The 16,704-nt window shown below is 40.5% G+C and overlaps 1 protein-coding gene across 1 annotated transcript in view; it reads left to right on the top strand.

Moving 5' to 3' along the window:
- The window catches only part of alpk1 (alpha-kinase 1), a 47,673-nt gene extending 31,016 nt beyond the window's left edge, over positions 1-16,657 (top strand). Inside the window, exons 5-14 of the mRNA XM_007897008.2 lie at positions 895-954; positions 2,056-2,142; positions 3,015-3,091; positions 3,369-3,464; positions 4,341-4,445; positions 5,302-7,525; positions 8,472-8,625; positions 10,314-10,476; positions 14,295-14,481; positions 15,493-16,657. Of these exons, the coding sequence (XP_007895199.2) occupies positions 895-954; positions 2,056-2,142; positions 3,015-3,091; positions 3,369-3,464; positions 4,341-4,445; positions 5,302-7,525; positions 8,472-8,625; positions 10,314-10,476; positions 14,295-14,481; positions 15,493-15,668 (3,329 nt within the window). The 3' untranslated portion in view covers positions 15,669-16,657. The remainder of the gene's footprint in view (positions 1-894; positions 955-2,055; positions 2,143-3,014; positions 3,092-3,368; positions 3,465-4,340; positions 4,446-5,301; positions 7,526-8,471; positions 8,626-10,313; positions 10,477-14,294; positions 14,482-15,492) is intronic.
- The last annotated feature ends 47 nt before the right edge of the window (positions 16,658-16,704 follow it).

Raw genomic sequence — 16,704 nt, 5'->3', positions numbered from 1 at the left:
GGTTCCAAGCGCTCTGGGATACTACGTTGTGTGAAGGGCGCTATATAAATGTAAGTTGTTGTTTGGTGGTGGTGGTGTGTGACAGACGATTTGAGCAGACTAAAAATCATTGCCTTCACACTTCCAAAATCTGGCTAGGTTTAAAGACTAAAATAAAAGCATTATTTGTTGTTGGGGGCACTAAATTAGATATTTTTCGAAAAAAAAATTAAATTCCCTATCTGCTGTTTGGTCCCTTCAGCTGCCTTCCCAGGAATCCCATAGATTCCCTTGGAATAGGAATCACACATTTAGTGTTGATGTGTTGTGTTCGCAAGATCACAAAGAGGTTCAGATGAAGAACCTCTTTCTTCTAGAATATCCACTACCAACTCATTTTCCCATGATACCATCAAGTTGTTTCTTAAACGAGGCCAATGTCTGACTTTTACTGTCCTGCCTTACCCAATGCAGCTGTCAATTCCTCACGAAAAAAATACTTCCTTCACTTTATTTTGTGCCCTCTTGTTCTGCTACCTGGGTGTATTTCTTAAACGAGGCAATTGTAATGAATTTTGTTGCACAATAAATTGTACTATATGTAATATAGTAAGTACTAAACATATACCAAATATAGTAAGTACTAAACATATATCATTTTACACTGTACAGACCTTTGTTCAGCTCCTGCTGAAAATGCTAGCCATGCTCGCAACTTAGTGGCAGTGCAGGAGTTTTCAGCAGTCTCCAAAACCCTATTGAATAAAGAGCAGCTTGGATGTACATAACTTCAAAGGTTTAGCCCTCATTATTACACTGGAGCACAGAGGCTCCATACATTGCTCCATACAGAAACATTTGAGTGTTATTGTTGAATGCTTTTTAACTTGAGTGCAATTTTTAAATTTCCAACAGGTAAACTTCTGAAAGCCGAATACATCCTGAGCAGCCTCATAAATAACACCGGGGCAACAGGTTAGTGATCATTTCGAGCTAACAATTAGTGATTGATGGAATCAATAAACTATGCTTTAGATTTCCACCATCTAGTCTTTGATCCTCTCTCTGCTCAGCTTCAATTGAAGTGCTGAAGAATACAAGACATTGAGCCAAAGTATCTTGGACAGATGTTCATACATATTGCTGTAAACGGATAGAAAATGAAAACACACAGTAATAATAATCCTTGCATTTGATATAGCAACTTATTTCATTATTGAGAATTCTCAAAGCGCTTCACAGAATGTACTGCAAAGTGAATTGACTGTATATTTTGTAGCCGAAATGTGACAATTGCGCACAGCAGTGTCCCACAAACAGTCATGGGGATTGAATTATCTTCCGGGGTTAGAAATTTTTTTTTCAGAGCTAAGGTGAGCATAGATTTTGTCCTTCTTCACTACTTTGTGGCTGAAAATTAATTATGGAATAAAAAAACAAAGTTACATGCTGTTCTAGCTGCTATAATTCCAGATTGTAATCTCTTAGCCTCATTGGTTAATAAATAAAGTTTGGACCCTGCAGTCTTGTAAAGAGACGTCTCAGAAGGGACCTTAGTGGTGTATAAGATTTCAAATGGGTATGAGAACGAAAACTCAGAACAATATTTTTGGATGCACCAAGACAGCAGAACAAGGATGGGTGAGACCAGGACACTAGACTCATTCAAAGAACAGCTTGTTGCTGTCATGGGAGGATAGTAGAGTGGGTCTCCAGGAAAGATGAGGTCAACTGAGCTGAAGAGCTTTCTTCATCCAAACCAATCTTGGTATCTTGTGATTTTACCCAAGACTGACTGAACTTTAAAAAAAGTGAGCAGTTATTCTGCACTCCAGGCTGTTGTTTAATTTTAAGGAAAAAGCGATCATAAATGATGTCCTTGTAATAATTGTTGCTGCTGAAATTTATCGCATGATGATAATTATCCTTTTAAACAGTATAAACCCAACAAACTTATCCCATATATTCTTTCATAACTAGTGGATAATCAAATACATTCCCTCTAAACATGGAAAAAATGCATTTGGAATTATCTTATTTGGTGTTTTCTTTAATTGTTCACATTGTTATCTGCAGGAACTTGGGTCTATGAGAAACAAAGTGACTGTGTACTTGTCCAGGCTGTTAGTCTTCAGATCAGGGGACAGATTCTGCAGAAACTCGGTAAGATTGAAGTGAAATGTATGGATTTTGAGTCATTAGTGCTCTATTGGAGAAGGTGCTTATCTATCCTGTAGGTTAGGCATCATCTATGGAGAGAAGAAAATGAATTAATGTTTTAGTTCTATGACCCTTCATCAGAAAAGTCTGACGAAAGGTCACAGACCTGAAACGTTAACTAATTTTCCTCTCTCCTCAGATGCCTCCTGACCTGTTGCATTCCCAGCGACCTCTGTTTTTATTTCATATTTCCAGTGTCTGTAGTATTTTGCCTTTTGCTTATCTTGATGGAATGAGGAGAATGAGGAGTCAATATTGTTATAAAGTGGTCTCATTGACCACGTTTATCAGTGATATGATGCTTATCATTGGTGACATCTAAAACATTGCAAGTCCCAAATTTCACCACTTTAGATATAGGAAGGAGAAGGCCAGTTTTGCAAAGATTTACAAATGCAATTGAGTGTTTTCTTCATTCTTGATCCAAATGTTATTTGCAATTAGAACATACAAGCTGAATCTCTGCCACAATGTTCTGATTCTTGAATGAGACATAATTAAGAGGTTTAATAAAGAGATCTAGACATAATTTCTTAGAAGCCTATTTTGAAGCTAATTTGCTCCAGCCAAGCCCTACAATCATTAATTTTGAAACATGATAACTTCACTTTTTTCTAAATGTTTTGCACACAAAATAAAACTTGCTTCTGCTTTGTAGATGACAAGGAATAATATGATGTGTTCACTCGGGGACAGAGAGTGGGATTTGTGCTGTATTTACAGTGATTGTATGTGCTGTGAGGTAACATTCATGTTCAGAGCAAAAGCATGGAGCCTCTTAATATTTTTGTGTTACTTTTTCTGGTGATTTCCAGGATTATGGTATGAAGCTGCGGAGTTGACCTGGGCTTCTATAGTGGGGTTTTATGAACTTCCTCACCCGGATAAAAAGGTTTGTTGGTAATAAGTTTTATTAATAATAATAATTCTTGCATTTGAAATAACGACTATCATTTCAAGAAGACATCTCAAAACACTTCACAGTAATTTGCTGTCAAGTGTAGTAATTCTGCATTTTGTAGGCAAACAGGAAACCTGACAGAATTTCCATCCTCCTTTCCCTAAGACAAAATGTGGGCACAGCAAAGGAATGAACAAGGTTGACATCTGTATTGTAAATTGGTGCTAAAAATGTCTCTATAAATGTATAAATGTATTTATAATTACAGGGAATTTCCACTTCATTGGGAATCCTGGCTGATATCCTGGTTTCAATGAGTGATAAGGATTACAACCGATTTAAACATCATCTTCAGACGGACTTGGTAAAGAATTGCTAGCCCTGAAATCCGGACTGTTTCATATAAAATCCAAGGGGTTTTAAAGTATTGGGACCGTGCTGTGGTGCCAGCAATTAGACTGCTGATAAATAGCAAGATCATAATCAGCTGGTCTGGCCTGCTCCACCATTTGAACAATTGTTGTTGTAGAATGGGATTGAAAAAGTAAACCCAGATCAATACTTCGGGATGCAATGAGTTAGTAGAATATGAGGACATAGGTTTAAAGTTGTAAAGGACAGTTTCAGGACAGATGCCAGGAAGCTTTTCTTTACTCCAAGCGTAATCAATGAGTGGAACAGGTTACCAGGAAAGGTGGTGGAAGTTAGGTCACTGGATTCATTTAAAAAGCAGCTCGATGCAGTAATGGAGGGATGGTAGGGTGGGTGTTCTGGAGGCATGAGATTGGTTGGTTTGAAAGGCCTCCTTCATCCAAACAATCTTGTGAATGGATATTTTAAAGCCTATTCAAAATCAAAAGGAACTTTTCACAGGAAACCTTTTTCTGTTGAGTAATTATAAAGATGGGGCTGACATCAGTAGCACAAGTTCTAATGTTTGTTAGGAGATTCAGGAACCTTATCTGTGCACTGTAGCCAACAGGATGTCTATTGGCTTCCCTTAAATTTTCTAACATAATAATCCTTGCATTTGATATTATGCCTTATCATATTGTGGAGATGTCTAAAAGCACTTCATAGGATTTTACTGTGAAGTTTATAATTACTGGGTATTTGTAGAGTTGAGTTGAAACTTCCCTGAAATCACGCATTTTGTTATTCATGAAATATTATAACCTGCGACACAAAGGTACAGTTGTCTCAGTAGTTGAGGTAACTCCGCCTGATTTGCCTTTTCCAGATTCTGCTGGAGGAATGTGCTCATCGATTGCTGTCAGCCGCAGAAGCAGCTAAATTGGCTGCTGTGCTCAGTCAATACAACCCACTCTTTGTCCTCACAAACATGGTGAGTATGGTATTAACTGTGGGGCCTGTTATTCATTTGTGAGTTTTGACAGTAAGTGTTGGAAAGATTTCCAATGTTGGGGACTATCAGAGCCCAGCCCAATCCTGGTCTCAACCAACATTACACACCTTCCAGCATTGGTTTTGGATAGTGATTAAGAGCAGAGAGATTGACTGATCCTCTCTAACCCAGAACAAACTGTACAGCCCATCTGTTTTCCTCGGTATGCATGATAACTTCATGACTGATCTGTATCAGAGTTCTCTTTCGAATGAGGGACCTGACAAGCTAATTTCCAAATATTAAGAAAAAAGGTCCCTTTCATTAAAAAGATTTGGAAACTGATTTAATGTGGTAGCTGACCTGGATCACCCAAATTGGGAAAGCATAAACAACAACAAAAACAATATTACATTTGTGTAGCACCTTTTACGTCAGGAGGAAATCTCAAGGCGCTGGACAGTCAGTGTTTAGGACCCTGCCAATTAGCTTCCAAGCCACTCCATGGCTCCCATCCCTTTCACTACAGTTAGTGCATGTTTTCTACTGATTCATTGATTCCATCTTCTATAAGAGTTTCCATTGTTTTTGATAATTATTTTGCATATTGCAATAAAAAACAGACCCTCCCCCACCCCACCCCCACCCACTGTCTCTCCAAAAAAAACAAAGCTTACAAAGCTTGAAAATGTTTACATTATTTGAATATAATTATGATCAGTTTGATAGATTTTACCTTTGACCGGTTGAGGACATAAATGTTGCCTGATTATGGAATGAATACCCTAAACTTTTACCAGAACAACATCAATGAAATTATGAAATTGCTTCAGTTTGAACTCATTTCTCTCTCCAGAACATTTGTGGAACATGTCTTCTGTCATACAGTTTTAAGAATGAATGCCCGGAGGAAAAACAGTGTTACCTTTCACAAGCAAAAGAGGCCTTTGAAATAGGCCTTCTTACCAAGAGAGATGGTGAAGTGGTCACTAGTATGCAAGAGCTGCATGGACTTGTTAAAGCAGCTTTCTCTCTTGCAACTGTGCAAAAATGGCTCACAGGAGACTGTGAAAGACATAAAAAGATGAGACAGATGTGTAAAGAAGCCATGCAGAAGCTGTACCTGTATAGCGCTCAAGCTCAGGAAACCTTGGCAGGGGAAATCATGACACTGGTCAACAAAATCAAAGTGCATTTACAGATAAAAGATCTCTGTAATTCTGACAGCAAGTCCTATGTCCCAGACCACTACACAATATATTGGGATAAGCCCATAGTCAAGGGAAGGATGACCTTTAACAAGGTCCTTGAAAAACATTCACAATATCACACGACAATATGTACGGTATTTCAAAATGCTTGCAGAAAAGGAAAAGATAACAGTGAGGCCTCGGCGTATGCCTGTATCACTGCTTTGAAAACCGATACAAAGGAACTTGATACTGCAGTTTCTAAATCAAACGCACCCCATCCCAGAGGACTTGTTCTTCCACCGCATCCTGTGCCTAAAGGGCCAATCGACAGGCAACACGGTGGAAAAGTGCAGCAAGTGAGAAGCAAATCAACTGCAAGCAAATCCGAGAAACAAAATACAGACCCCTCGGAAGACAGTGGATCTCCCCATTGCTCTTTAGGAAATGACCCACCAAATGTGTCAACAGATGCCAAAGCAGAATGTGAAAATTTAATGCCAGAGTACAGAGACAGTGACAACAAAGATTGTCTGAAGTTCCAGAGTGACAACCAAGGCTACTCTGCAGAATCCTGGATGAGAGTATCAGGCTCAGAATCTCCCAACAGCTGGGAGAAAGTAACCAGCAATGAATGCTGTAGTTTGTCTCGGGTTGGAGAGAATCAACGTCTGCGCACTTTGGACACACAGTGCTCCACAGCCTTGACTGAGGATGTTGGGGAGCAACAGCCAAACAGCCACAATCAAGACATCAAAGGTTCTCATTTACAAAATAGTACCTTGCAGTCAATCACTCAACCGGTCTCTCAGTTATCTTTACAGCATGGAGTTAGCCCCTCTTCTGCCTGCTCTATTGGCGATTTTAGTGCAGAAAAAGTGAAGAAAAGCCTTTCGTCTTCCTCCTCGAGAGAATCTGGGTCATTTGAAATGGTGAACTTTACTGCTAAGTCTACACATAAGAACAATGAGAGTAAGGACATGGGTCTGTGTATAAAGATCTCTGATCAAAGTTCTCACTTTCCATCTACCTCTGACCCAAATCATACAACCAGCAATAAAGATTCCCCTGCTGTGAGTGTTCGGAAAACCAATTCATCATTTTCACGAGAAACTGGCTCATTTGAGATGGTTGACCCAGCCATAGAAAGTGCTGATGCTTTTGAAGGTGATATCAATAACAAGATGCTTCTAAACGCCAGTAAACATGGGCACGTTCAGTCTTCCTGTAGTTCTCAACCAGGTTCCAGCATGGCAAATACCATCTCAGTTGGCATAAATGTTGCAAGGCTTTCCAAGATGCAAAATGGATCCTTATCAGAGAAAAGCAGCTCTTTTGAATCATTGGTTGACTCTGCAGCAGACACTGTTGCAGACACAGAAGAAAGCACCAGCAACAGTAATCTTCCAACCACAGCAGGAGTATTTGAGATCTTACCTAAATACTTAGATAATGGCGGCAAGGAGCAGGAGAACCAAAAGCACTGTGACGACCAAAGAAACAAGAGCTCTGCTCAATGCCTGCCTCCAAAGGAAGCAAACAAAGATTGCAATGAAACAGCATCAACAGAAGCAGACAGTGAAGATGAGGGGGACAGGTTGAATAACCAAGTTCTCAACAGGAGTCATAACTCCAGCTCCTCTTTTCAATCATGGTGCAAATCACCATTTTTTTCCAGCAGCGGCTCAGATCTTGACTATATGAGTGTTTCTCTGAGTTCGAGTAGCATATCCTTTGAGTATCTTTCAAAGAGGAACCAGACATTTGAGAGACGTGTTTTAACAGAAGCAGATTACAAAAGGTTCTTCGCAGGCATAAATCACGACAGTTTGATACAGCGACTTAAAGGAACTGGAGTCTTTCCCCCTGATGAACTTAAAAATGTCTACAGTAAGTTAGTTATACACCTTTATTTATCAAACAGGAAAGGGTGAATCTTAATTGAATTAAACTAGTTTCCACTATAAAGTCTCTTAAAATTCTTCTCTCAGAATGAATAGACAAATTACTGTGGGGGCTTGATGGAGGCATTTAAAATGTTGTCACATTTAGAACATTTAAGTGGAGCTATGTTTATTGCCATGTAGAAAATTTAAGAACATAGGGGTTATAGCTTCAAAAGGACAATTCCAAAAGTGCTCAGTTGGTAGCACTCTCGGCTCTGAGCCAAAAGGTTGTGGATTCAAGCCTCACATCGGAATATTGAGCTCATAATCGAGGCTGACACTCCATTGCAGTGCTGGGGTGTGTTGTCAGAGTTGCTGTCCTTTGGATGAGATGTCAAACGATGTCCCAGGTGGATATGAAAGCTTATTTGAAAAAAGAAGGGAGTTTCTCTCAGGCATGCTCCCCAGTTTCTTTAAACTGGTCATTCATTTTGTGGCCCTTTTGTGGGACATTGCTATGCACAACTCCTGTGAAACCTATAACGCAAAGCCCTAATGGGTAGGGTGGTCCTAGCTGAATGAGCAGCGGGAAAGCTTGCCAGGCAGTGCTCTCAATGGCAAGCTATGTGATTTTAGCTGGTGAGACTCTGGAGTACCCAAACTCGCACTTTGGGGTCCCCAATCCTTTCCTCTTACTACCCTATACCTAATACTTTCTGGAATTAGGTAAGCAAGATATGTCCCTCCAGGGAGAGTGCACATTTCCATTCCAGTAAACATCTCTGGAATTTCCATGTGTAGGTGAGATGCATGGAATTTTCAGCTTGGCTTGGATACTCTGAAGCATGGTGATTGGGTTTCTGAATGTGTCAGATACCCAGCAGACCAAAAACAAAATCTTTTTCTACATTTGTACTTGATTGTGAAAATCTAACATTGTGTTTTCACAGCGGCTCTGCTGTTTAAATATGGTAAGAAAACAGACACTTGGACAGCTCAGGAAACATTGGTTTATATTGGGAAGCCTTTTTCTGTTGAAAAAGCGGGAGCCCAGAGGACTGCTTTGGAAATACGCTTCCTACATCAGGAACAAATACTGGGAAGGTACTTATCCTTACATCATTTATAGTTTCCTTCTTCTTTCTTTCCTTCTCATTCAGAACTCTGCAGCTCGTGTACTGTCCCGCACCAGGCTTCGGGACCACATCACTCCCACCCTCGCTCGCCTCCACTGGCTCCCCATCCCCCAGAGGATTGATTTCAAGATCCTCATCCTCACCTACAAGGCCATTCACGGCCTTGCTCCCTCCTACCTCTCCAACCTACTATCCCCCTACCTACCTGCCCGTACCCTCCGTTCCTCTGGCTCCGGTCTGCTCCACGTCCCCCGCCCCAACCGCCCTACCATCGCTGGTCGGGCCTTCAGCCTCTCAGCCCCCAGGCTCTGGAACTCCATCCCCCAGTGCCTTCGCCTTGCTTCCTCCCTTTCCTCCTTCAAGGCCGGTCTCAAAACCTTTCTCTTTGACCGTGCCTTCAGCTCCCCTCTCGACTCTCTACCCCCTCCTCGCTCCCTCCCCTCCCCTCACCCTGACCATTTACCCGCTCCTCGCTCCCTCCCTTCCCTCCCCTCACCATTTCCCCCCTCCTCGCTCCCTCCCTTCCCTCCCCTCACCCTGACCATTTCCCCCCTGCTCGGGTCATGACCCAACTGTGCAGCGCCTTGGGACGTCCTCCTGACGTGAAAGGCGCTTTATAAATGGAATCTTGTTGTTGTTGTTGTTCTTCACACCTCATATTCGAATCCCCCTCAAAAAAAACTTCTCCTCCAGCAGGCAGTGCTGGCTTACTGGGGTCTAATTTGCAATATTTGCAAAATGATTTGTAAGTAGCAAATCCTGGAAATATGCAGGTGAGATCAACCTTCTGGATTTCCACTTGGACACAAGCTCAATTTTGACATTCATGAAACCAAAATATAATCTTGTCACTGGCAGGAGATTGGCCCAAGTTGTTGCCCACGGGGAATTCCAGAGGATTGATGTTGAAAAAGATCTTTGAGATCAACCTTTAGGTAAAGTGATTTGGAATGGTCAAGCAAGGCAAAGAGGTCTGCAATACATCAATTGCCAAACATAGCAAAAAAAAATCCTTATGTCATTTAGTTTGAAGCCTGACTAAGAACAGATCAAAATGACCTTAACTGTGTCAAGCGGCCTTGCAACTAAAACTACCCTTTTTGCTCGTTGGGATTTTAGTCTACTGAGAACTCACAGAAACACGGTTTCTGTTTGCTAGTTCCAGAATTTGCAATACATCTAATGGAGCTAAAAAATACTGCTATACTGTTTACTCCCAACATCCTCCCCCACCCCCGGGCCAAGTCATCGCAAGTAAAAAAAAAATTATACCCATGACTTTCGCCATGACATGTAAAGAGCCCATAGCTTTTGCTTCGAAGCTGCCTTATACCCGTAATTATTGAGGAGACTCATAAGAGACAAAGATAACAAAATATTTAAGATCAATGCCAGGGAAAGCATATAGTTCTTCTTTTAGTTTTGCCTACACCAATTCATTTCTTCTGCCTATACCTTCCCCTTTAAAATCATGTGAGCTGATCTCTTCAGATGGTTTCTGAGATCCTATAAATGCAAAATCATATAGTTGCCCAATTCAAAGAGAGGTACAGTCCTGTTCCACTCTGCAGTAGATTCTCATTCAATTGAGTGTGCTGTACATATTCTACACTATAAGTAATTCTTCTGCCAAATATTTTTGTCTTGCCAATCCAGGTATGTTGGAAAGCAATATAAAAAGACAAAGGAACTGTCTTACCACTTCAACGATGTTGAGCGGCAGATGACTGCACAATATTATGTAACGGAATTCAACAAAAAACTGTACGAGCAGCAGGTTCCCACACAGATCTACTATATCCCAGCAACTGTCCTTATGGTAAGGCCAGCAACATCATGGAATGTGTGCAGAATGATGGGGCCCAGATTTATATTCAAAACAAATTCTTGTACAAAATGTACAGATCTTGGATTTACTTAAGAGATTCCTAAGAGGTTTACATAAATATTATGGGATCCTCCAATGGTTTTAATTTTTTTTAAACTCTAAAGGGTGAAGGGCTCACAAAACATGCAGTCACTACAGTTTACAGTACATCCTGTGATGCACTCTGAGGTGTCCTCCCATTGTGAAAGATACTATACCAAATATAAGGATTATTATTAGCATTATCTGCTTCAATCCCCATTTTGGGCAGTGAGTTTTACATTCTCAATATCCTCTGCATGAAAAAATTCCTCCTAAATTCTCTTTTAGATCCCCTAGTTGCTACCTTATATTTGTGTCCCCTGGTTACCGACCTGCCAACAAATGGGAACAGCCTCTATATGTTAACCTTATCAAACCCTTTTATTATTTTAAACACCGCTGTTAGGTCCCCTCTTAAACGTCTCTTCTCTAGTGACAAAAGACCTATTAGGATTGCATAGAGAGGAGTAGCACTTTATGTCCACCACAAAGACTGACATTTAGACTGACATTTTCCAAACAAATGCTTTTTGAACGCCTTTTTTGAAATTACATTGGTCTAAAAACATAGGAACAGAGGAGGCAATTCAGCCCTTCGAGCCTGTTCTGCCGTTTAATTAGAACATGGTTGATCTGTACCTCAACTAATCTTTTCAATTCCAATTTCCCGCATTCTCCCCATATCCCTTAATACTCTGTCCCTGATGATGGATTCTAATATTTTCCCTAAACCTGACGTTAAGCTGACAGGTCTGTAGTTTCCTGGTTTCTCCCTCCTTCCCTTCTTAATAAAGGGGTGACATTCGCAATTTTCCAATCTAAGGGCACAATTCCCGAATCTAGTGTGCTTTGGAAAATTATGGCGAATGCATCTGCAATTCCGCTCCTAATTCCTTTAACACCCTGGGATGGAAACTATCAGGTCCTGAAGATTTGTCGATCTTGAGTCTCATTATTTTCTCCATTACCATTTATTGATTTATATTAATTCTATTAAGCATTTCTCTTTGACTTATTTTTAGGTTCCCCTGCATGGCTGGTATTTTGTCCTATCCTTTACCCAGTAGCAAAGCATTTATTTAACAAGTCAGCCATTTCCTTATTTTCCGTTATAGTCTCACCTACTTTAACGGACCCACATTCCACATTGCCCTTGAACCATTCTCTTTTAATATATTTATAAAAGCTTTTACTATTGGTTTTAATATCCCTTACAAGTTTCTTTTTCATACTCCCTTTTTGCTCCTCTTGTTACTATCTTGGTATCCCTGTGTTCTCCTTTTGTAGTTCTCCTAGTCCTCTGCATTCCCACTTTTTCTTGCTTTTGAGTAAACCTTTTCTTTTAGCTTGATATAGTCTCTAACCTCTTTTGTCCACCATGGTTGCTTAACTACAGGATTGGATCTTTTGCATTTTAGGGTATGTACATGTTCTGTATTGTTTCAAATACTTTTTTGAATACTTCCCATTGTTCATCTGCAGGTTTACCCACTAACAGTTCAGCCCAGTTTACTGTAGTCAATATATTTCTCATTCCATCGAAGTTTGCCTTACTTAAATTTAAAACCTTGGTTTGGGACTCTCCTTTTTCCCTCTCAAATCCAATGTCAAATTCAATCATATAATGATCACTATACGCAAAATGTTCCCTTATGGTCAGATTGTTAACGAGTTCTGGCTCATTACCCATCACCAAATCCAGTATGGCTTGTTCCCTTGTTGGTTCTAAAACATATTGTTCCAAAAAACTATCCTGAATACGTTCTAGAAATTCATTGCCTTTACTAACTGAGGAATCCTGCTTCTCCCAGTCTATGTGAAAATTAAAATCTCCCATTATAACCACATTGCTTTTGCTACATGCTTCCCTGATCTCCGTATTTATACATTTCCCCACTACATCACAACTCTGGAGGTCTGTAGAGTCTTACCTCCTTTGCTGTTCCTTAATTCTACCCACAGTGTTTCCACTACCCGATCGCCCTAACTGAAATCTTTCCTTTCCACTGCTGTAAAAGTGTCTTTTATCAATATTGCTACTCCTCCTCCTTTCCCAATGTCCCTGTCTTTTCTAAAGATCTTTTACCTGGAATATTTAGCTCCCAGTCCTGCCCAGCTTGTAACCAGGTCTCTGTAATGGCAACTACATTATACCCTTTAAGCTGAATTTGTGCTTCTAACTCACTTCTTTTATTTCTTATGCTACATGTATTTGTATACATAGCTCTTATTTGGGTAACTGTCCCCAACATGCCTATACTCCCTGACGATGTTCTTCTCACATATTTTGACTTGTTTCACCTTTCTGATAACTTCCTATTACTTTTTATTTTGTGTAATATTTATGTTATCTTTATCACTATTTGTATTCTGACCTTTGCTCTCATCCTCTCCTTGCCTTATGTTTTAGTTTTCACCCACACCAGTGTTTCAGCCACACATTAATTTCCCTAATCTGCTTATCTCTATGCCAATTTGCACGTGGCTCGGGTAGCAACCCAGAGATTATCACCTTTGAGGTCTGTTTTTTAATTTAACCCCTAGCTCTTGATACTCCCTTAGCAGGACCTCCTTCTTGCTCTTTCCTATGTCATTAGTTCCCACATGGATAACGACAACTGATTCTTATCCCCTCCCTTCCCAAGTTCCTTTCCAGTTGCTTTGAAATATCCCTTACCCTGGCACCGGGAAGGCAACACACACTCCTGGATTCTCGATCCCAACTGCAGACGATACCCTCGATCCCCTTAGTTATTTCATCCCCTATAACTACAACGTTTTTGTTCTGCTCCTCCCCCACTTGCACTGCCTTGTGCTCTTATGGTGCTTTGGTTTGCATTCAGGCCTCCTTCCCCACAGACCCTAACCCTAACACGCACTCCAGATCAAAAACTCTGAGTCGGAGTGACTCAGGACATGTGCACTTTTCACAGATGCTACTATTGGGAACAGTCTTACTGTCCACAAATTCCCACTTACTGCAGCTTTGACACACTACCTGTGTTGCCATTATCCCTTTGTAGCTTCTACTCCACTTAATGTTTAGGATTATTTAATTTACAAGGTATTACCGTCATCTTTTATTTGTTTTTAGTTATTTTCCCGTTAATCTATTTTACCTTTAACAATTTCAGGATAAATAGGTGAAGAAGTAGTTTTGTACCTTTTGTCCCTTGCTCACATTCCTTAATTCTTAACACCTACTCCCTCAGGAATGTTACCGTTGGTCTAAGTTCCCCTGTGTCTAGACCAACTGAAACTCCCATCTTCTACACCTGACTTCACTTTCCGATCTCCCGAAGGCCCCGAAAAGGCTCCCGCACTGAGCTCTTTCACTGGTAGTGTTTCTCCTTTACAAGGAGATCAAAACAAGTTCTTACCTGCACCTCTTTTCCCCTCTGTACCGAATTCCCACTCTCACCAAATTCCTAAACAGAATTCTCACTCTGTTCCACCTCACTCAGTTCCCTCCTCAAGCTGCTGGGCTCTCTGCTCAAGTCAGTGTTATAGTTTAGTCAGTGTCAAAGTTTACACACACTCTCATTAGTATTTTATGTCACAAATGCAAGTAGGAAATAAACTAAACAACAATCTGTTTCTTTTCCTGAATAACTTAGTATTTTATTAGAAAGGACAGCATTTCAATATAAAATGCTTTTACAAATGTGTACTGATCAGTAAACCTGATAATTACTCCTGAATAAGATATGTGTTGTTTGTTTCCCCAGCTTTTGGAAGATGAACAGATTGTGGGTTGTATAAGTGTGGAGCCATATATGCTTGGGGAGTTTGTGAAGCTAACAAACAACACGAACACCGTACGTAGAGAATATGAAGCAACTATGTATGGGCTCGCATTCGGCCATTTTACTTACGAGTTTTCCAAACAAGAAGAAATAGTTGTTGATTTACAAGGTAACCAATTCTGTGCTACACAATGATAGCTGCCTAGTAATTAAACTACAGCACATGGTCATCATTGCTTCATTATTTTTAACCTTCAAAGGATGAGACCTTGAAGCTCCTCCAATGATCCAGTGGATGAAGGCATGGCCGTAGGCTATACAATACTTTTAGTCACGTCAAGTCCTAACTCTTTGACTGCACATTCGGTCATCTTTTTCCTCTCCCCACCTCATCTCCCTTAGCTCCTAGCCCCAGCTCAGGTGCCCAACTGGGAGTGTTGAGAACTTTGAAACAAGATCGTAGGTAAATACTATGTTTCTGGAAGGGAAATACAAAAATATTGTTGGTGTGGACCGTGGATGTTTCTCAAATAAGGCATCCGGCACTAAATAATAGAGACTGGGAAGCATTCAGCCTTAAAAGACTGAGAAGTGGTAGGCAATGAAGACTGAGATGATAAAAGGGTTAACTCCTGGACTGTGCTGATTTGGCTGATCTCACTCCTGAGCTGAAAAGGAAAAATCAGCCAAGCTTCCCACTCCTGATTGGGAATGCTATCCAGAGAACTGTACTGGTGATAGCAAACACTGTATGAGGGGCTCATTGGGGGGAAAGCATGATTTGAGTTATTTTGTTGTTTGTTCATTCATGCATTCGTCACCTCGGCTTGACTACGGAAACTCCCTCCTTGTTGGCCTCTCCAACTCTTCCCTCCACAAGCTGCAGATCATCCAGACTTTGCAGCTCGTGTCCTCTCCCGTACCAGGCTCCATGATCCCATTACCCCCAACCTCGCCCGGCTCCACTGGCTCCCTTTCCTTCAGGATGTAATTCAAAATCGGGATATCCTCCCGACTTGAAAAGCGCTTTACGAATGTAATTTTGTTGTTGTTGTTCACCGTTGTTCTACCTCCTGTTCTGCTTCAAAGAACATGTGGTTTGATTTATCTTTTGTTAAATAATAATTGCATTTGTTATAGCGCCTTGTTTCTAACTATATTCTTACTGCTGCCTCCCCAGGTTGGATCACAGGTGATGGGAAGGGTCTTCTTTACCTCACTGATCCCCAGATTCATTCAGTGGGACATCTTAAAAGGGGGCCAAACTTTGGCAACAAAGGCATTCAATATTTTCTGAACGACCAACATGAAGAATGCAATGAGATCTGTCGCATACTTTCTTTGAACAAATCCTGACTGGAGGGAGTGAGAAAGAAAACCTGCATTGATTAAATTTCTTAATTGCATCCAAACATCTCAAATCACTGTCAGATTTAGTGATTGTCTTTATGAACAAAAGTTTTGAAGAGCTTTGAAAATCTGTCCACTTGTTTTCCTGTTGCAATAAGGGAGATAAATCGACACTTAAGAAGTAAGAGTACTAAGGGACATGGAGAAAAGACGGATTTGACTTCTGTAAGATCCAGAATCCTTCAGGAGAGAGAACACAATGATTGAAGGTAACAAGGTCAACCTTCCATTATTAATCATAATAATAACCTTCCATTAACAAGATCAATCCCAATATCTGTCCCAAGGATTCCTCACTGTTTTGGAGAGGTTGGGGTTGACGAGATCAGACCGGTGTGCTCGACCAATAGAGGTATATAAGGGATGACAGTATGCTCAATGATTTTTTAAAAAAAGAGCAAGTCAAAAGAGCAACAGACTCGCTAACTGCAAGCAACACTTATAGCTGTCCTGGGACGACCTGCTCAAAGTGATGGACCTGCACATGAACAACATTCAGCAAGAGCTCAGGACGCAGATTGGATTACCTGGTGGCGACCAACCCCAGTAAAAGATCACAACTCTGACTCTTCACCAGATTGCGGATTAGATTACCCGTCAGTTCTGAATTACATGTTGCAGTTGTAAGCATAATCTTTAACTACTATATATAACTTTTTACTGCGAGTTAATTAAATAAACGTTGCTTGATTACCTCTCAAGTCTCTGCCTGACTTTAATATCGGGCTCAAAACAAACTCGTGAGCATAGACCTTTGGCTAGGCTGAATGTTGTTTACACCTCATGTTAAAACAATCAATTGAACAATCTTGGTTAAACCCCAACAATAAAATAATAATAATTGTTTTAATGAGTGGACTTTCAACCTATAGCAGATCTTTAATACAGTATATTTTTGCAATGTAACAGGTGAATAAAACATGANTTTTTTTAAAGACAGGCATGGTGCATTCTTGTTATTCGATGCTTTTCTAAATATTCT

Source organism: Callorhinchus milii, unplaced genomic scaffold (assembly GCF_018977255.1).
Source record: "Callorhinchus milii isolate IMCB2004 unplaced genomic scaffold, IMCB_Cmil_1.0 Scaffold1, whole genome shotgun sequence".
NCBI classification, from domain to species: Eukaryota; Metazoa; Chordata; class Chondrichthyes; order Chimaeriformes; family Callorhinchidae; genus Callorhinchus; species Callorhinchus milii.
This window is presented reverse-complemented; position numbering and strand designations above follow the sequence as displayed.